Source organism: Hemiscyllium ocellatum, chromosome 20 (assembly GCF_020745735.1).
Source record: "Hemiscyllium ocellatum isolate sHemOce1 chromosome 20, sHemOce1.pat.X.cur, whole genome shotgun sequence".
NCBI lineage: Eukaryota > Metazoa > Chordata > Chondrichthyes > Orectolobiformes > Hemiscylliidae > Hemiscyllium > Hemiscyllium ocellatum.
The window spans coordinates 30,890,235-30,912,450 of NC_083420.1; the positions used below are offsets into that span (position 1 = coordinate 30,890,235).

Below are 22,216 nucleotides of genomic sequence, written 5' to 3' on the forward strand. Positions count from 1 at the left end.
ATTAATAGCTTCTTCCAGTTTCCCCATGACAGATGTTCAGCAAACTGGCCTGTAGCTTTCTGCTTTTTGTCTCCCCCCTTTTAAGATTGAAGGAGTTCCACTCACTATTTTCCAATCTAATGGAACACTCCCTGAACCTAGAGAATTTGGAAATTTAAAACCATCTATCTCATTAGCCACTTCTTTTAAGACCCAGAATGCAGTCCATCAGGACCTGCTGACTTGTCAGTTTGCAAATTGTTCAGTACCACTTCCTTGATGATTGAAATTTTCTGAGCTCCCCCCTCCCATCCATTTACGGATTTTCATCTATTTCCAGGATGTTGTTTCTATCCTTTATAATAAAGGCTGATGCAAAATGCATATTTAAATCATTTGCTGTCTCCTTATTTTACATTATTAATTTCCTATACTAGTTTTCCATAGGGCCAACATTCACTTTGTTACCTCCTTTCCATTTTAAGTGGCTATAGAAACTCTTACTATCTGTTCTTCTATTTCTATCTAGTTTTCTCTTGTAATCTAATGTTTCTTCTCAATCTTTTTGGCTGGTTTTATATCCTTTCTAATCTTCTGCCTTGCCATACATCTTTGCATAATTATGATGTTTTTCTTTAAGTTTGATGTTACTTTTTAACATTTTTTATTAAGGTGGGTTCTTCTCCTGGATTTCTTCTTTCACATAGGACTGTATCTTTTGTGTACATACAGAAGTATCTCCTTAAATGTTTGTCACTTTTTTTATTGATCTTCGCCATCACCTAATTGATAATTCATTTTAGTTAGCTCTTCAACATTTCCCTGATTTAAGTTTAAAATTATATGCAGGGACTCATTCTTCTCTCCCTCAGACTGAATGCAAAATACAATCACATTACAGTCACTGCTACTCAGGGCATCTTCACTACAAGGTCAGTAACTAATCCTATCTTTACCATCATTTCAAATCTTATATCGCCTGTTCTTTGTCTGGTTCCAGAATATGCTGTTCCAAGAACTATCTGGAAAACATTCTGTGAACTTACCTTCCATGTTATCTTTGTCCATCTGATTTTTCTAGTCAGTTTGTGGATTTCAAATCCTCCATGAGCATTGGTTTGCCTTTCTGACATGGTCCCTTTATTTCTTCCTTTATTCTCCATCCTATTGTGTAGCTACTGTGAGCGGCCTGTACAACACTCCCATAAGTGACTTCTAAACTTTATCATTTCTCATCTCCACCCAAATTGCTTCTATAGCCTGATTTCTTGATCTTGTTCATCCATCTCTCCTGTGCTAGTATCATCATTCATGAACATAGCCAAACCCCCAACTGTTCTGAGCTTCCTGTAATTCCTACATGTCCTGGACCCTTCAAGATTCCACTCCCAATCTAAGTCAGCCATTACAGTGGCTTGGCTGCAAGATATCAGATTTATTTCTATTTTCTCTATCAGTTCAAGTGTTGTGTTTCAAATATTATCTGCAGTTGGAATGTCTGGTGCTGGAAAAGCACTGGAGGTCAGGCTGTATCCGAGGAAGAGGAGAATGAACGTTATGGGCCGGAGCCCTTCATCAGGAATATTATCTGCACTCAAGAACAGAGACTTGAATTTTGTCATTTATTATCTTATCTGATCTGGTTACTGATTCACCCTGAGACTTATATACTCTACCCCTTCTTGTCACGGTCAGGTTATCTGTCTTACCGTTAACTAAAAGCTTTGCTCAACTCACTGCGTTCAGCATGAGGTAAGTTCCATTTGGCTTCGTGTATTAAATAATACAAAAAGTAATACACAACTATTGTTTGTATTATTTTCAATTAGACAGCAGTGTTATTGCAGAAAAAATAAGCCTCAAGGTCTTGCAATATGAAGCAAAGGATATTGATTCCCGGGGCCTCAGGACTCGACTGAACTTTGGCAAGCTGCCAACAGCCTGTTACACTTCCAGAAGCAATTTACCATACTGAAGGATCTGCTTGGGACAGCAGTTTCAACTGGAGTGGCCACCATCGATTAATATTCTGCAGGATCACAGGGGGAGGGAGGATTGGTATTAGTGAGGGTTGGGTGAGGGTTGGTGAAGAAAAGGAGAGGCTCTCTGTGCCTTTAGGGATGTTCTGGATTCTGAAGGAAGCATCCATGCTCTTGGTATCACATGAAAGATTTTTGAGGAAGGTACCATTTGTTGGGCACTGACTGACAACAGAAAAACTTGAGCAGAACAGATCTTGCAACATTGATGCCCTAAAATGGCCTTAGTCTCCTTTACCTACGAAAGAGGAGTGCTTATTTCAGGAGGCTATCCAGAGGCCAGGAAAATTGACTTCTGATAAGATCAAAGGCTGGTCAGGCGTCTGGGTGCACAGGCATAACCTCAGGCTCCTATTTTTCCTCATAAAAAACAAGTGGTACAAGACCTAATTTCTGCTAAGCTATAATTGTGAAACATGAAATGGACAACAGTGAGGAGAAAGATGATCATGTCACATTGCTATGTCGATGTGTAATGATCCTAGGGTAGACAGCACTACAGAATGCTACCTGCGCTGCATTCTTGATGATATTAATGAAGGATACTGCATGATGATATGTGAATAAAGTTCACCCCTCAATCTGTCAGCTAGGCAATAAATACTGCCACTTGAAAAAAAAAGTCTGCAGCCTAACAACTCAAAACAGATCAGACTTGCAAAACAATGAGCTCGAAAAATCGTTAACCAATTTCAACACAGAGAATGTGACAGCACTTGATACCACAATCTGAGTTATCACTCTGATGTCCTATAAATGTTACATGTTTCTTTTAATGAAATACATATCACAGTACCACATGAACAACTAATAGATTTTCATTTAATCTTTTTCTACTTCTTACAAATTTGTTTCAGAAACTTATTGACTTTTAATAAGGCAATAAATATGTTCTCCTTCAGATTTTAACACAGTAATTATGAGATACTAGATAGAATTTTAATATATAAGCCAAATTGATTCTCATAATAACTCAGTAAAATTCCAACAGCTGGAAAACATTTAGAGGAATACTTAGACCTCCCAACCTGAAAAGATGGTAGGCACTGATATTCAACCTTGTATCCATGGTTGCACAACTCATTTCAGTTTCTCAGTAGTCTCCCCTTTTGATATTAGGAGCAGACCTATGTACAGTTCATAGGTACATTTGCAATGTTAATCAGCATGCTATGATGTGAATAGCTCTCCAAATGTCATATTTGGATTGAAGTGAATGGAAATTGGGCCATGTACTTCGTGACCACCAGCAGCTGATATGCAAAATCCAAGATTCTCTCAAACCAAGATTCCTCATGGCTTGAACACAAAGATTGCTGGAGATCGTAGCGAGCCAGGCAGCACTCATGGACAGAAAGCAAGTTTAGAGGACTCCTCTCAATGGATGCCACCTGAACCATTGTGATCTCCAGCATTTTTTTGCTTTCAGTTCAGATCCCAGCATCTGCACCTTCCTTGTAGCTTCTCAAGATTCCCCAACCATCAGCCACTGTCGTCCCAACATTCCCATCAAGAGTTGATCCCATTGAGATATAAAGACAAAATGGTGTGGATGCTGGAAATCTGAAATAAAAATACAAAGCGCAGGAGAAACTCAGCAAGTCTAGCAGCAACTGTGCACTGTGCAATAGAGTTAATGTTTCAAGCCCAGAGGTCCCAATAATCCTGCAGTACACCTGTATTAGAACAATGATATACATGGTTATTATAATATTATGTTATTTGCAGCCAGCTACAGGTGGGAAACTGGATCTCCTCCCTTGGGACAGCCAGCCTTATATGAAAAAGGATCAAAGAGTGTGGCATGGAAAAGCACAGCCAGTCAGGCAGCATCTGAGGAGGAGAATCCACGTTTCAGGAATAAGTCTTCATTAGGACTCTGTGAATAAAGATCCTCAAGATAGGTCAACCATCCTGTCAGGACTAATCAAGAACTGGCTAGAACATTCTGCTCAATGGCTGCATGAGGGATTAATGTCCCCAGTCATGTGCTGACAAGACTGTTGGTACTGTACTTACAAAGGGAAGTGTGCAGATATATTCAGCAATGTTGATCATCAGCTAAGAATAAGCAAACAGATAAACGGAGACAAATGTGAGGCTATCCACGCCAAAACACCAAATGTGTACAACAAGAAGAGCTGTCCACTAACAAAGAAAGAAATGGAAAGGGATCCATCATGATTACTGATCATTCACTGAATATCTCCTGTTAATGCAAAGCTATTATCAATAAAAATTAATCAAACATTTATTTGTGCCCTGAAGACATTATTATTGAGTTAAAAGAAATTTCAAGCTTTTATGGATTATGGAGAGGTGGAGGATATTCAGAGCATTTGTGTGAGGTGCTGAGGTTTTTGGACATGCTGATCAGTTGACTGAATCATTTCCTCTAGGTAAGTGTTTTCATAATAGCACTTCCCACAGTGGCATACCTCTCCCATTTAAATTACAGGATAAGTTCAACATCAGTGGGAAATACCAAGGGTTAAGGTAGTGGAGAGTCAAATTTGGCACCATGGTGAGTCAGAACAGTGCTAAGTTATTTTTGTGAGGGTGTAACAAGAGGGTTGATGAGGTGCTGAGTTTGATATAGTCTGCGTGGATTTTAGCAAATGTTCTGACAAGGTTACAAATGAGGGACTCATCAGAAAAGTAAGAGCCTGTGAGTGACATATTTAATCCAAAATTGATTGAGTGCAAACTGCTGGGCCTTTTCGTGATTGGACACTGTTTCCAGAGGAGTTCAATGGGGTTCAGTTTGAGGGCCTCTGCTTTTTGCGGTATGTATTGGCAATCTAAAATAATGTATGATATATGATTAAGAAGTCTGCAGACAATCGAAAGAAATGGTTGTGTGGTTGATGGTGAGGATGAAAGTCATAGATTAGAGTAAGATATAACAGTTTGGATTGGTCAGCTAGACAGAAAAGTGGAAAGTTGGAGAGAGTTATGGTGTAATTTGGGGAGGGACAGGTAAGGTAAAAGACAACTAAGAAACACAGAGGAACAAAAGGACTTGCAAATGCATGCCCAGAGATCCCTGGTAGCAGTCCAGGTAAAGAAGGTGGTTAAGGAGGCATGCAGGATATTTTAAAATAAAGGTTTATACAATGAGCAACACTGAACTCAGAATATTACCATCAATCTCTTTTTCTACAATTGCTGCCAGATCTGCTGAGTTACTCCAGGACTTTGGTTTTCTAGATGACAGTTTTCTCTGTGAGCCAAGGTACAGAACACAAGAGCAGGAAGGATATGTGAAAATTGTATAAAACATTTGTTAGAGCACTATATGATGTTCTGGTTGCAGCATTAACTGAGGATGTAATTGGAAGGAACACAGGAGATTGACAAGTGTGTTACCAGAAATGAGAATTTTAGCTATCATTAAAAAGTAAGATAGGCTGGTGTTATTTTCTTCCAAGCTGAGGAGCCTGAGGGAGATTTCAGAGTGTATATAAAATTAGGAGGGCATAGATAGAGTGGATAGGAACTGAAAAGATAGGCCAATAATGTGAGGCATAGATTTAAAATAATTGGCAGTATTAGATTAGAATGGAGTGGAGTCGAGTTGATAAGACAGTGGGACCAGATGAGATCCATCCAAAGTTATGGAAGGAAGTGAGAGTAGAATTTGCAGAGGAGCTTTTTAATCTTACCTGGATTTGGGGATGGTGCTTGAAAATTGGATACTTTCAAATAATTACACCCTTGTTAAGAAAAGAGGCATAGTTCAGCAATTATAGACCAGTCAGTTTAACTTCTGTGTTGTGGAAATCCAAGAACCAATGATTAGGGATAGAATTAATAGTCATAAGTGATTCAAAAGATTGATCGATTGATTGATTGATTTGAAAGAGTCAGCATGGACTTGTTAAGGGAAAATCATGCCTGATTGACATGTTTCTTCGAAAAGTTAGCAGAGAGGGTTGATGAGGGTAATGCTGTTGCTGTGCTATTCATGGATTTATGAAAGGTGTTCCATACAATGTCTCACAGCAGACTTGTGAATAGTAGTGTGCATACCAACTTTGCTGAGGGATAGGAAGCTGACAGCAATGGTAAATGGGTAAATGTGAGCTGGGAGAAGTTTTGCATTGATGTTCCCCAGGGTTGGTGCTGGGACCATTGCTTTTCCTCATTTATATAGAAAATGCTCTAGATCTTGATTTGCAGGAGCCAATTCTAAAGTTTGTAAGCAACACAAAATTTGGGAGAATTGTAAACGGAGAAAGGTGAAGTGTAGAATTTTAAAAGGAAATGGATGTGTCAGTAGAGTGGGTGGATAGGTTGAACTTGAAGTCAGAGCTGAAAATGTATTGCTGGTTAAAGCACAGCAGGTCAGGCAGCATCCAAGGAACAGGAAGTTCGACGTTTCGGGCCAGAGCCCTTACTGATGAAGGGCTCTGGCCCGAAACGTCGAATTTCCTGTTCCTTGGATGCTGCCTGACCTGCTGTGCTTTAACCAGCAACACATTTTCAGCTCTGATTTCCAGCATCTGCAGACCTCACTTTTTACTTGAACTTGAAGTCATGTAACTTATGGGGTTCTGAACCAAGAACTGGAAAATAAAGGTCAGCTGGATAATTCTTTACGGGTGGTACAACATGATGGGGTAGTTAAAGAGCAGAAGTCCTTCTTCTGTGACAGACCATTTTCCAAGTGCTATGTTTGGTTGCTAGCATTGACTTGTACAAGCAAAACTGTATCAGATAGTCTGATTGGCTTAAATAAGCTGCACAATCTTGGAAAAATGCTCTCTGAGGCTAAAGACTAAAAAAGTCCTGGCAATGGTCATGAGAGGAATCGTGTGTACTATCTGGGTGAAGCTGCACGCTGATGGATGCTGGACATGATCCATACAGGTGGAGACTGGGACATGGTCTGAACATGGGGTTTGCTGGGGCTTTGTCCATACAGGAGGATTCCGGTGTATAGTCCATACAGAGAGATATCGGGGCATGGTCCATACAGGGGGATTGCCCATACAGGGGGAAATTGGGGGTGGGTCCATACAGGGGAATACCAGGGCATGGTTCATACAGGGTGATACCGGGGCATAGTCCATACCGGGGTAAGGTCCAATCAGGGGGATATAGGGGCATGGTCCATACAAATGGATGGTCCGTACAGATAGACACCAGGGCCTTGTCCATACAGGAAGATACCAGGGCATAGTGTGGACAGGTGAGACTGATGCATGGACCAAAAAGGTGGACACTGAGACATGGTCCATACAGATGGACACTGGGGCATGGTCCATACATGTGGACACTGGGGCATGGTCCATACATGTGGACACTGGGGCACGGTCCATACATGTGGACACTGGGGCACGGTCCGTACATGTGGACACTGGGGCACGGTCCGTACATGTGGACACCAGGACACGGTCTGTACAAGTGGACATCAGGACGTGGTCTGTACAGGGGGGATATTGGGGCATGGCGGTAGAGGGGGATACTGGAGCATGGTCCATACAGGGGGACACTGGGGCATTGGTCCATACAGGTGGACACCAGGGCATGGTCCATACAGGGGGATATCAGGGCATGGCCGTACAGGTGGAAACTGTGGGATGGTCCATACAGGTGGACACCGGGGCATAGTCCATACAGGTGGACACTGGGACATAGTCCATACAAGTGGACACAGGGGCACAGTCCGTACATGTGGACACTGGGGCACAGTCCATACATGTGGACACTGGGGCGTGGTCCGTATCAGTGGACACCAGGACGTGGTCTGTACGGGGGGATACTGGGGCATGGCCATAGAGGGGGATACTGGGGCATGGCCATAGGTAGACACCGGGGCACAGTCCGTATATGTGGACACTGGCGCACGGTCCGTATATGTGGACACTGGCGCACGGTCCGTATATGTGGACATCAGGACGTGGTCTGTACAGGGGGGTACTGGGACATGGCTGTACAGGGGATACCAGGGCATGGTCCATGCAAGGGGATACCGGGGCATGGTCCATACAGGTGGACACCGGGGCATGGCCCGTACATGTGGACACTGGGGCATGGTCCGTAATAGTGGACATTGCGGCATGGTCTGTATGGTGGACACCGGGGCATGATCCATACAGGTGGATACTGGGGCACGGTCCATACAAGTGGACACTGGGGCATGGTCTGTATAGGTGGACACTAGGACGTGGTCTGTATAAGTGGCCATCACGATGTGGTCTGTACAGGAGGGATACTGGGGCACGGTCCGTACATGTGGACACCGGGGCATGGTCCGTACATGTGGTCACTGGGGCATGGTCCCTACGGTGGACACTGGGGCATGATCCGTACATGTGGACACTGGGGCATGATCCGTACATGTGGACACTGGGGCATGGTCCTTACGGTGGACACTGGGGCATGGTCCGTACAAGTGGACACTGGGGCATGGTCTGTACATGTGGATACTGGGGCACGGTCCGTACAATGGACACTGGGGCATGGTCCGTACATGTGGATGCTGGGGCATGGTCCGTACAAGTGGATACTGGGGCACGGTCCGTACAATGGACACTGGGGCATGGTCCGTACATGTGGATACTGGGGCATGGTCCGTACATGTGGATACTGGGGCATGGTCCGTAGGGTGGACACTGGGGCATGGTCTGTTTGGTGGAGACTGGGAGAAGGTCTGTACAGTTATTCACCAGGGAAATGTTAATACAGATGGAGGAGGATCTATTCAGGTGGATATTGGGGAAGATCTATGTAGGTGGAAAATCTGATCACCAGCACCTGTTTGCAAAATGGAAAAATGGTTCAGAACTTGCTGCAGCAACCTCCCCAGTACTGGTGGAGCTGATTGATGGTTGTCACTAAATAGATGCTTTGGGGTCCTGCAGAAACAGCTGTATGAATAGCTCATATTTGAAGAACAGAATCAGAACATTAATAAAAATAACATTAGTAATATCAAACCATTACTGTATTACATTTTTTAAGCCATATGTCGATTTTGAGAAATCTTTGTGACAACCACTGCTACCATGTTTTTGTCCAATGAATCATGTCCATGTTTTGATTCATGGTTAATGGGCATTACTGGTAAAGTGTGGGCAATTATTGCCCATACCTAAGAGAGGGTGGTGTTAGCTGTCTCTTGAGTCACTGCTGTCCATAGTGTTGGCATTCCTGCAGTGTTTCAGGGAGGGAGCAACAGGGTTCTAAGCCAGCAACCGGGAAGAAATTATGTTTCAAACAGATGTCTTTGGATGATTTGGAAGGGGACTCAAAGATGGTGGTGGCCCATAAGCCTGCTTCCCTTACTCTTCTTAGACTCCAATTGTTTCTAAGCTTCATGAAGGAGAGAAAGGATTATTGGTGACCAGCCAGACCAGGCAATAGCAGCACTGTCTGCACGCTTACCTGTGCTCCCCCAGTTAAAACAGTCTGTAATCTGCACAGCACACTGATAGAAATTTAGCGCATGTTGATACTCCGGTTCTCAGATTTATGCTTGGATCTTGGCTTTCCTTTCACATGCCAGAGCTCTTCCCTTTACGTCTTGGTAAAAGCTAGCAATTGAACCTTTTCAAAAGCTGCATGTTGTTTTTTCTCTGCTGCTTAATTCCTGACTTCTTTCTCGTTCCCATGCATATAAAAGCTGCTTCAGGAAAAAGTTACATTTCATCATTTGGGCGTAAAGTGCATCAAAAATTCAACCGAGCCTCTGTTTTGGTATTTTGTCATTTAATAGCATTTACTCAACATACACAACATGAAATAATGTTTTTGCGACAGTGCGCAGGAAACAATGAGGAAAATAATGATGCCATGTACTCTAGGGCATAGCAACTGACACTTGGGAATTTTGTTTCCTAAATATGTACTTTACTCAGGAGCTTGGGTTAATGCGCCTGCCTTAAAGTCCTTTAGTGTAATCGTGTTGCAAACGTGTTTCTTGAATTGCAGCATGGATTGCATAAAACTAGCATGAAGCAGAAATTTCATGAGGTGGTAGTAACTAGGTCACTAAACTTATAAGCCCCATATATAGTCTACCTGATTGACATCAAGTTGCATTATGGAATAATTGCTCAGCACAACAGCAATGTGGGCTTTGATTGCACCTCTGTGGGACATTAAAGGCAACATAGAAATTAAACTTGTTTTTATTTGGTGTAATAAAGCCACAAGAATAATGTTAGTTTTGGCATTGACTGTGCGTGGGAATAAGCAATACCAGTCCCTGGGCTAGGCTAAAAGTCCAGTCATGGAGCGTGAAAACAAAAATCAGTGATATGAACCATTTTCATTCTTCACTTGAATATCCGACAGGATATCAATTTCAGAACTCAAAAGGATCGGCCCAAATCCTCATCATCTCACAGAACAAATCCAGTTTGATACCAAAGGACAATGGTTCCAATAATTTTCCCCACTGCAGGTGCTTCATGGCTCACTGAACAACACCGATCAAGAAGATGGTGTCATTAATCCATATGTTCACTCATGCAAAGCATTATGACATTGATGTCATAGAGTAACAGAGTTTCAGGAATGCATTTTGGGGTGTTGTTGGGGAGAGATGGCAATAATAAAAGACAAGTACCTTCCTCAGAAGAGCACATACTTTCAAGCAAACCATTTTTCAAAAATCCTGTCGATAATTTTGACATCATTAGTGGGATGTACACAGACTTTTTTTTGTTAATGCATTAACTATTCAACTTTCCTTTTTAAGCCTTAAAGGTTCCTAGGTTACAATAAGATAAAACAAACTAGTTAAAATTCCCTTCAAAGTCACTGTGATCAAGGAGCCCCCTTGTTCAAATAGGTTTTCATGTTAAGTTTGATAATTATTTTTCAATTTTGACTTAATTGTCTTGTAAGAGTTGACAAGATGTCACCATATTGTAAACCTATATTTCATTACCCCATTCCTCTGCCCGTCATATAGTTTTGAATCATTCCATCCATTTTCAGTTTTCTGTCTTTCCCCACTTTTGCTCTCTCTGTCGCATGGGGAGTTCTATGTCCTGGGCAGTGAGTTATGTATTTTCAGGCAGTGCATCACAGGAATCTTGTTAAGCTTTACAGCTATACAGGCTGTTATGACTGAATATTTAATCACAAAAATGAGTTGGCAGTTATGATGTACAATGTGTTTAAGCCTTGCAGCATGTGTCTTCACCAGCAATTGAGAACTGTTGAAATCGCCATTCATCAGTGCTATCCTGACAGCTTTATATAACCTTCTGTTTTTTACTTATTTATGAAGATTAAAGGTGCCTTAAATCAACAGTTTCTCATCAGACATATCACCTTTCTTTTTGCACGCAGCTAAACTTTTCATTATTTAACAACTGAGTTGAAAAGCTCTTTAGTAAATCATAAGACAACATATTTTAAATATATGCAAAATAATTTTCCAAACTGGGAATAGGTAGCTAAAAGCTATTAATGGCACTTTAGCAATAAATTTTGAATGCTTCCTCAAGAACACAGCAGGTGAATGGACTGTTTTGTAAAATACTAAATAATAAAGACCACAGAAGTGCAAACACATATAAAAGCAATGAGTATGAGGGACATCTTTGGGATACGAAGCATTAAAGGAAGGCAATCTAATTCATATGGAAAGTGAAGGGCATGACCCCTGTTATTTGATTTAGCTGAAAAATGTGTTGCTGGAAAAGTGTAGCAGGTCAGGCAGCATCCAAGGAGCAGGAGAATCAACGTTTCCGGCCTGAAGAAGGGCTTATGCCCGAAACGTCAATTCTCCTGTTCCTTGGATGCTGCCTGACCTGCTGCGCTTTTCCAGCAACACATTTTTCAGCTCTGATCTCCAGTATCTGCAGTCCTCACTTTCTCCTGTTATTTGTTTTATACAGCCAGTTGTATAGCTAATCTGTACTGTGTTACCTTATCTAAGTTGTTAGTGATTTAAGAGACTTGCTGCCATTGAAGCCAATGGGATAGGAGGAAGAAAATGAAATCAAAATTTCAGCTTCATTAATGCTGCCTGTTCAGTACATGAATATGAATGTAGGTATTTTTAATGACTCAACGAGGATAACCTCAATAGTCAAGAGCCTTATGTCAGCTCAAAGTGTCAGCTCAGATGAGCATCACTGTCAGTTAATTAATCACAGAATAGAAGTGTTGGATTTCATGAATCAGAAGCTCCAAATAATAAGGAGAAAGTAGGATAACTAAATGCAATATGCTTAAGTAATATACTGCTACTTTTAATTTGTTAGTGAGAAGATGAGAGAGACAAGCTTGTTCATATGCCTTGGACACTCGTGAAGAGAACCCAGACACCAGAGGACAGGGACTTTTCATTTAGTATTGGCACCATAACTTCTGGATCCAGTGCAGGTAATGCAACAGGAGGATATTTACAAGGTCAGCTAATCTGTGTCCAGACACATGGTTACCATCCTTGTGAAGGGTTCTCCACAAGAGAAGACCCGCTAGCACAGGCAAAGCTGCAGTGTACATTTTAGGGGACAGTTGAGAGGGGTGCCCTCTCAGGGGTTTTGATATGTTTAATATTAAAAATGGTGACTATTACTCTGTTCCTTCAAAGGTTTGGTTGAGTTAGTGCAGTGGTTGTGTGCGGCTGGGAAGAACACTCAGTATGGTCGTTAAGTGCTTGCCCCAGCCTGACTGGCATTGGCCATACTCACGAAGTGGTGGGGACCAGCAAGCCAACTGGAAAATTACAATCAACCTCAATGGCTTTAATTGGCATTTGATTGTGTAATCATGCTTCCAGTATTGTAAACAGGTTCCTTGCATGATCTGACTGCAGGAAAATAGCTATCAGGACTGCGGCAGGAAATTTCACGCCAGTCTGTCTCCATCCCACTCTCAGCTCTGCACCAAAGTCCTGAGCATATCTCAAATGCAAAATTCTGCTTTGCATAAGGTTGCTCTTCCCAACTTTCATACTGGTGTTATATCTATTGTGAGCATTCAGCATTTAAATTTCAATATCTAATTTTTTTCCTCTTTAAGTTTCCACCATAACATCAATAACGCAGTGGAATTGTTTCCAGCAGTTCTTGAATATGTCACAGAATGCTGCCAATTATATCCCAACTACCTGCCGGTTGATAGATATCAGTTTTATCATCACTGCAGGTAGTTATCACATTACTGAGCAAGAACACTGACACCCAGGGAAATATTAATATCCTCATTAGGGAAGAAAAATGTTCAACAATGCAAATAGTTAACAGAAAAAAAACTGCAGCTTATTGCAATATCAAAGGGATATCACTTAATCTCAGAGACAAACTATAATCATTTTTCTTACTGTCATGCAACTTATTTACCCTCTGAAACTACATAATCAAATACCACATTTTCATAAATAGAAGACAAACAAGAATCTCATTTACCTATTAATGCATAGGAGCCCCCATTTTCTTTTTTTATTGTTCACATTGTTAACTCTATGTGGCAGGAAAAAAATGGACTGTGTTTGGATGCAAATCTGATATTGGGCTGTTAAGAGCTGAAAAGGATCCAGACAGAAAGGATCAGAATGGAAGGGGTTCCAAGCACTAACACAAGAGGCTTGAATGTTCAGGACATCCAGAGGTGGAAAATTACAAAGGTATGTTCTAGGTTGATTAAGGGTAATACAATCTCTGAGGATGTGGAAAGGTTAAGAGGATCATGGGCAAGAGAGTACAATGACATTGATAGGGATTTAATTGTCAATTCAACGCACCCGACTTTTTAATGTCACTTCACCATTAGCCTTGTCAAAGCCAAAAGTTATTGCCTTCTCTTCTTTGTTGCTTTGCTTATACATGGCACTTGGCCAAGCCATTCATCAGTACTCATCAACATTTTGAGAACGTTGGTGGAGAACAAACAAGCATGAAGCACATTTATTTGCTGAGTCATTCTTCGTTATTGAAAGTGCTGGGCCATCAACCATTCCCTCAGTCTCTGGCTGTTCTCTATCACTTTCCATGTCCTCACTTCTAACGTTGTTGGAAAAATGGTCCTTCCATATTCTCCCCATCATCATTGCCTTCAAGTTTCAGAAACTGAAAACTTTCCTCCTAATATTATACAGTATGTAGCAAACAATAATGATTCAGGCAGGACTCAGAAGATATGGTATTCCACTTGATTTACTCAGGCACTTAAAATTAGACTTTCAAATGCCTATCGACTGCCATGTCTCACTTCTTTTCAGCAAAAAGGCTCTATTATATTTGTTGTAGATTTTTATTTATTCAAATTGCAGGGATTAACCCATTTTTAACCATCCAGTTATTGCGCTTCCAATTATGATGACTGATAAATTGTTGAATTGTTACTTGATGGAAGCGTACAAACAACTGAACTGTTTTTCATTCACAAGATAAATAGTGTAGGCAGTACCTGCAATGCCCATGAGTAGGTGGTGGTGAACTATCTTCTCAGATGAATGCACTCTCTCAATGCTGAGAGGTAGAATTGCATGAATTTATCCCAGCAACAAAGAAGACATGACAATACATTTCCAAACGGGGATGATGAGTGATTAGAGTGGTGTAATCAGTGAGGTTCCTAAGAGCTTTCTTCCCTTGTCCTTCCAGATCTAGGTTACAGGGTTGGGACATGCATTTAGAGTCATAGAGAAGTACAGCACAGAAACAGACTTCTTTCCAACTCCACCATGCCAACCAAATATCGGAAATTAATCTAGTCCCATTTGCCAGCACTTGGCCCATATCCCTCCAAAACCCTTCCTATTCATATACCCATGCAAATGCATTTTAAATATTTGAGTTGTACCAGCCTCCATCACCTCCTCTGGCAGCTCATTCCATACATGCACCACCCTTTGTGTGAAAAAGTTACCCCTGAGGTCCCGTTTAAATCTTTCCCCTCTCACCCTAAACCTATGCTCTCCCCAACCCAGGGAAAAGACCTTGTCTATTTACTCCATCCATGCCCCTCATGAATTTATAAACCTCTACAAGGTCACCCCTCAACCTCGGATGGTCCAGGGAAAACAGCCCCAGCCTGTTCAGGGAAACTTTGTGAGTTACTGCAGAGCAGCTGGAAGAGGCTATGCTCTGTTGCCAAATTAGTTCATAGTGATAACACTGAAGGTTTAAAGCATGTTTAGGAATGTTTCGAACGCCTATCACCTGACTTTCCTGAATAGTGCTGAGCTTTTTGCAAGTTGTTGGAGTTAAATCACCCTGGCAAGTGCAAGTATTCCATCACTTTCCTGGCATGCAGTGAAATGATTTGGAAAGTTAGGTACATCACTCATCAAAAAATATTCAACATCCAAGCTATTTTTTTTTAAAAACATCACAGTATTCATATGATTGGTCCAATTAGGCTTCTGGAAAATGGTGCAGAATGTAACAATTTGTTGACTGTCAAGGGAAGTAGGTAAACTCTCTCTAGTTGAAGACAGTCATTGTTTGGTACTTGTAGTGACATCAATGTTACTTGCCACTGATCAGCTGAAGCCTGAATGTTTTGTCACATGTGGGACAGATTGATTCATTATCTGAAGGATTGCGATTAAAACTGAAAACTGAAATCACCAGCTAACAGCTATAATTCTGACCTGATGATGAGGAGAAGGTAGTTAATTACATAGAATTACATGGGTTTCTTGGTACAGAATCAAACCACACAACCCAACTGGGATAAGTGTGCATCAGGTCAGGATAAGTGTGCAGCAGGTTACAATTACTGTGAAACTCATTAGGATCACTGTGCAAGAGGCCAGGAGGCTCGTGCAGCAAGTCAAATCTCAACTCTTTCCATCTCTTTCCTCACTTCCTTGGTAAAGACAGGTAAGAAACAGTTATTCAATACGTCAGTCATGACCCTTGCCTCCATGTGTAAACCCCTTTTTCAGTCCCTAATGTTCACGACTCCTCCCCATACCATTCTTTTGCCATTTACATGTCTGTAAAGGACAATCTGAAATATTGGCTGCCAGTGTCTCTGCATACACTCCAATTGCTTTTACTTCCTTTTTGATTCCTTTCCAAACTTTCAATGTTGCTCTCAGTGCATTATTGACCTACTAACTGAAGGCAATGCTGTTGGTATGGTGTACAGAGACTTTCAAAAGGCATTCCATGAAATGCCACAAATCAAACTGGTGAGGAAAGTTTGAAATCATGGAATAAAAGGGTCAATAGCAACACGGACACAAATTCAGCTCCATAACAGGAAACAGAGTTATGATGAATGGCTGTTTTTCGGACAGGAGGAAGGTTTATATTGTAAGTCCCAACAATTATCCTTTGATCATTGTTCTTTTTTTAAATATGAATGATATATAATCTTGGTGTTTGATGTTTGATTTCCATATGTGCAGGTCATTAAAGAACCTGAAAATATTATGAACCATAAGGAGTATCGTGTGGCATTTCTCAAGGGTGTGGACAGTTTGGCAGAATAGATGAACAAGTTGTGGATGAAATTTAATGAGAGATGTATGGAATGGTTAACTTTGGGAGGAAAAACACAGAGGCAATATAAAATAAAGGTACAATTCTAAAGGGGATACAGGAGCAGAGAATCTGGATTGTTTAGAACTCATTGAAGGTGGCAAAACAGGTCAAGTGAGCAGTTAATTTAATATATGGCATTCTGGGCTTTATCAGGAATGGATAGATGTTATATCACAAAAAACTGCTTTGTAATATGGTTCTGGACACCACATTTCAGGAAGAATGTGAAGACATTAGTGAGGGTGCTTTAAGAGTTTTTGAGAATGCTGAGGAACTTCAGTTCTGTAGAATGATTAGAAAGGTTGAGACCATTCCCCTGGAGAGGAGAAGGCTGCGAGGAGATTTGATTGATATAATTCAAAAACATGATGAACCTGGGAAAGGACAACAGGGAAAAACTGATCCCCCAGTGGAAGAATTCAGACACAGAGGTCACAGATTTGAAGTAATTCATGAAGAAAATGGAAGGAAAAGTCTCTTCACACAGTGAGTTGCAAGGATTGAGCAAGCACTGTCTGAGTGTGTGGCCGAGGCATGGTCATTTGAAGTTTTCAAAAGGAAGTTATCCATAGATTAAAAAGAATTGCAGGCGAAAAGCAGGGAAGGTGAATTGGTGCTTCAAAGAGCCAGTACAGAGGAAATGGGCAGAGTGGTCTTCTTTTAAGCTGCTCCAATTCTATGATTCTGAACAGTTCATGGTGGTGTTTATGCTCTAGTTCAGCTTCCTTCCATCTTTCCTCACATAAATCTATTGTTGTACACACTCTGCTTCCTTCTCCCTCAAATGTTTGCCGAACTTCCCCTTTCAAGGATCTAGAACATTCTCCTCAGCCACTACTACCTGTGGAGGCAAGTCCCACTTCTCACCAGCTTTCCTGAAAATACATTTCTCCTGAATCCTTTATTGGATTTCTTGGTGACTATCTTACACTGACGACCTCTATTTATCCTTTTCACAAGAGGAACCAATCTCTGTATCCACTTGTTAAAGCCTTCCATAAATTTAAATATTTTTAGTAGGTCACCCTGCAGCCTTATATCGTGGCAAAAAAAAAGAGACCCAGACTGTCAGTCCTTTCCTGATATTTCTACTATCATCCTTGTAAATCTTCTCTGGACCCTCTCAGTGCTTCTACTGCCTGCAGGCAGAGGGCTTTGAACTGTTTGTAAAATAGCTCAGATTACCATCGCACAAATCCCACAATCAGCAACCTCACTGACAAATAGAACTTGCTGCAATATTTATGTGTGACATTAACAGATCAGCTTCACATGTCCTGTAGCTAGAGCCAAATACTTTATCTCAATTTCAAATTAAACAATATGAATTGCAATAGAGATCAACAAATCCAGAATATTCAGAACCTTATGCAAATTTGCAGGGTTTTAATAGCGAGCAAAATTGTATGAAATATAAAACAGATGTCCAGCCCCACTGAGAGAATTAAGTTAGAGTCAGGAGTTTGAATTGTGCAAGTTGATCGCTGGTATGGTTGAGCACACAGATGCAGAGTTATTGAATGTTTAAAAACTAAGGTAAGGAAATATCTGTTTATTATAGTTGGAACAAACAAACTAAACAAGAAGTAGTGAGATAAATACTTGGTCAATATTAGCACGCAGGCTAACATGTAAAACACAAATGTCAAATGACATTGATACTCGAATGTAACAGGAGATTTGAACTCTCAACAGTCCAAAGATCACAAAGCAAAGAGATTATTTATTCTACAGAGATCAGATCATTGTCAGTATTAAGGGAATTTAAGAGATGAATAAGAACCTATTTGGTGTATTTGCATGGCGTGAATCTGTGGGTTTCACTGTGCTGAGAAAATCCTTGGGTTGTTCGGAGAGACCACACTTCCTAACAGCCCTGCTTCTACCAAAGACATTTTGTTTTCAAGCTAGGGTCTGTTCAACTGCTTCAGCTGTCCTCCCTCACCATTGCCAACTATTGGGGGAAGGTCCAAATTGTTAGCTCCCATACAGATTTCTTATCAACCTGGTCAGAGATGTTATTACCTCTGGAGCTGGTGGGACTTGAACCCAGGTCTGCTTGGTTCAGAAGTAGGGGCACTACTACTGTACTAAAAGAGCTACCGTTCACTCTCTTGCGTAGTGCCCTCCATCACTACTGTCACTTGTTGCTGGGAATCCCAGTAAAGTAATGCTGAAAATGTATAGGACATCTAACAAATATTTGACCAAATGAGGCACGGGCATCTTAATAATTCTATGTTACATAATATGTGCCTTTTGAGACAATGCTCTTACAGAGGTAGAAGACTGAAACTGAACAAATGTGTACCAGTTTTAAAATAAATGGTTCTGAGGAAGAGTCATTCGACCCAAAATTTTATTTCTGATTTCTTTCCACAGATGCTAGCAGAACTGCTGAGCTTTTCCAGTAATTTCTGTTCTTTTTTTCCCCCGATTTACAGCATCTGCAGTTCTTTTGGTTTTGAAAGTAAATGGCACTACATTCAATTTTTCCAAGGGTCAACCACATCATTGGCACAATTGCAACCATAATAATCCTCTCATCAAAATTGTGAAGCTTTGTGGTGCATAAGTAAAACATTGAAAACCAACTTGCATTGATATAATGTTTATCGTACAGGATGATGTCTCAGAGTGCCTTACAGATTTCTGAATAAAATGTCAAGTCATACCCTGGCATTATAAGCTGGCTAACAAGCACAAACCACAATAGCCATTGAAGCTTCATTCAAATGTTCGCTCATTAAAATAGGACATATTTCTCTACAAAGATTGCATACAATATCGATATTCCCCATAGTTAAATTGTCTTCTATGATCAAAAAGATCGCTCTGACAAGTATTCTGGTATTTCTGCTCTTGTAATAAAAAAAAACACTGCGACTTGTCAAAGTTTCCCTGCAATTATTTTGAATTTTTAACTGCATTATGCAAAAATATCATAACACAAGAATTTGTTGCATACTGTGTATATTGATGAAGGAGATTATTAAAACTCATCTGTGACATTATTGCTCCTTTCTTTCCTGGAATGAACACGATGGTCATCAGCCTTTTATCCAATTGTTTGGGATACTAACAAATTTGACAAGACATTGAAGTAAAAACTTTGGATGAGGATTGAATGTGAGTTTTCTTACCTGCATAGAATTCAGGACTGTATACTGCACCCACAACTGGATTTAATTTCCATCCTAAAAAAGAGTGGAGAGAAAAAACTTTATACGATGTGGGCAGAGAGTAGAACTCCTCTTATATAAAGGTAGATTTATTCATTATACACACAATGAAGAAACATGTACTCTACTCTTAAAAAGAGCAATAACAGTCATTAGATTACATGTAAGATGCATAGCCCTCATTGAAATGTATGCACAAATACCACATCAGCTTCAGTTGAGAGCAGCTCTTTGCTTTAACACAAAGTTTTTGTTCAAAATCAGAAACAAAAACAGAAATATCTGGAAAATCTCAGTAAGTCTGGTACCATCTGTGGAGAGAAATCAGAGTTAACATTTCGGGTCAGTGGCCCTGCCTCAGAACTAAAACACTAATTCTGGTTTCTCTCCACAATGCTGTCAGACCTGTTGAGCTTTTTCCAGCAATTTCTGTTTTTGTTTCTGATTTCCAGAATCTGTGGTTCTTTCAGTCTTTAAAGTTCAAGATGCAAGATTCTCACAATTACAATGTGAAGCTTGTTCCTTCCATCCTAATTGTTGCTGCAGATTCTAAAAATGTCAATTTTTAAAATCCTTACTTCAAATTTGCATTTCACACTTAAGCTAATTGTTCTTCGCTTCACTTTATTTTTTCTTCCACATCTGAATTAGGCCTAAATTTTCATGAAAATGCAGAGAAAATATCGAACATGATGAAAATGGTGGATGAACGTAGATATCATAAGGAACACTCACAAACATGTTTGCAAAAACTAGACAGTGGTGATTTGTGGTTTGTGCTTGCATGGTTTACAGAAATGGCTGGCTGTTAAAACATCAGCTGGGTTCCACTCAGGTCAGATAGAGTCATAAAGATGTACAGCATAGTAACAGACCCTTTGGTCCAACTCATCCAGGCCAGCCAGATATTCTAACCTAATCTAGTCCCATTTGCCAGCACTTGATCAAATCCCTCTAAATCCACCACTTCCTCTGGTAGCTCATTCCATACACATACTATCAACTATGTGAAAAAGTTGCCCTTAGGTCTCTTTTATATCTTTCCCCTCTCACCTTAAACCTATGCCTTCTAGTTCTGGACTCCCCCTACCTCAAAGAAAATACATTCTCTATTTATCCGATCCATACCCTTCATGAGTTTATAAACCTCAATAAGGTCACCCCTCAGCCTCCGACACTCCAGGGAAAACCGCTCCAGTCTATTCAACCTCTCCAAATAGCTCAAATCCTCCAATCTTGGCAACATTCTTGTAAGTCTTTTCTGAACCCATTCAAGTTTCACAACATGCTTCTGATAGGAAGGAGTGCAGAACTGCACGCAATATTCCAAAAGTGGCCGAACCAACGTCCTGTACAGCTGCAAATGACCTCCCAACTCATATACTCAATACTCTGACCAATAAAGGAAAGCATACCAAACACTGCAACTCTACATTCAAGGAGCTATGAACCTGCACTCCAAGGTCTCGTTGTTCAGCAACACTCCCCAGGACCTTACCATTAAGCGTATAAGTCCTGCTAAGATATGCTTTCTCAAAATGCAGCCCCTTGCATTTATCTAAATGAAACTCCACCTGCCACTCCTCAGCTCAGTGGCTTTTAAGAACCAAGGACTAACACTCCAGAACATAGGGAGAAGATCTGATAGAAGCAAATCTGAGCAATGTGGATTTCTTTAAGATGTCTTGTGCACCTCTTTATAAAGATAAGGTAGTCCTTTGGATTTGATCCTGCGACACCTTTCAGAAATGTCAAATGGCCTTTAGGATTGTTCAAAGTCAGCAACCATGTGTGTAAAATGTGCATAAATTCTTTAACTCTCAAACTCTCAACCAGGCTGAGAAATTAAATGTTAACATTGTCAAAAGCAACTGTCAACAGAACCTATCAAAAATGTAACAAGGATAATGGGTGGCACGGTGGCTCAGTGGTTAGCACTGCTGCCTCACAGTGCCATGGACCTGGGTTTGATTCCAGCCTCGGACCACTGTCTGTGTGGAGTTTGCACATTCTCCCTGTGTCTGCGTGGGTTTCCTCCGGGTGCTCCAGTTTCCTCCCGAAGTCCAAAGATGTACAGGTTAGTTGGATTGGCCATAGTAAATGCTGGGATACAGGAATAAGGTAGAAGGCTAGGTTTGGTGGGATGCTCTTTAGAGGGTAGGTGTAGACTCAATGGACTGATTTGCTTTTTTCCACACTGTAGGGATTCTGTGAATTGTTCGAGGAGAAAGTGAGGTTCGCAGATGCTGGAGATGAGAGCTGAAAATGTGTTGCTGGAAAAGCGCAGCAGATCAGGCAGCATCCAAGGAACAGGAGATTCAACGTTTCGGGCATAAGCCCTTTCCTGAAGAAGGGCTTATGCCCGAAACATCAAATCTCCTGTTCCTTGGATGCTGCCTGACCTGTTGCGCTTTTCCAGCAACACATTTTCATTCTGTGAATTGTGAAAGGGTAATAACAAACTGGCAAGCCATTTAAAGTCTTGCCCATGAAATATTTGAGCAAACTGTCTAGATGTTTTCTTAAAAAAATGTCATTGCATGCTATT

At 40.9% G+C, this 22,216-nt stretch overlaps 1 protein-coding gene across 8 annotated transcripts in view; it reads right to left on the minus strand.

The window, feature by feature from the left end:
• The window catches only part of rbfox1 (RNA binding fox-1 homolog 1), a 375,024-nt gene that overhangs the window by 106,741 nt on the left and 246,067 nt on the right, over positions 1-22,216 (minus strand). For all 8 annotated transcript variants that reach the window (XM_060840251.1, XM_060840252.1, XM_060840254.1 and 5 more), the window contains one exon: positions 19,630-19,683. In XM_060840251.1, the coding sequence (XP_060696234.1) occupies positions 19,630-19,683 (54 nt within the window). The remainder of the gene's footprint in view (positions 1-19,629; positions 19,684-22,216) is intronic.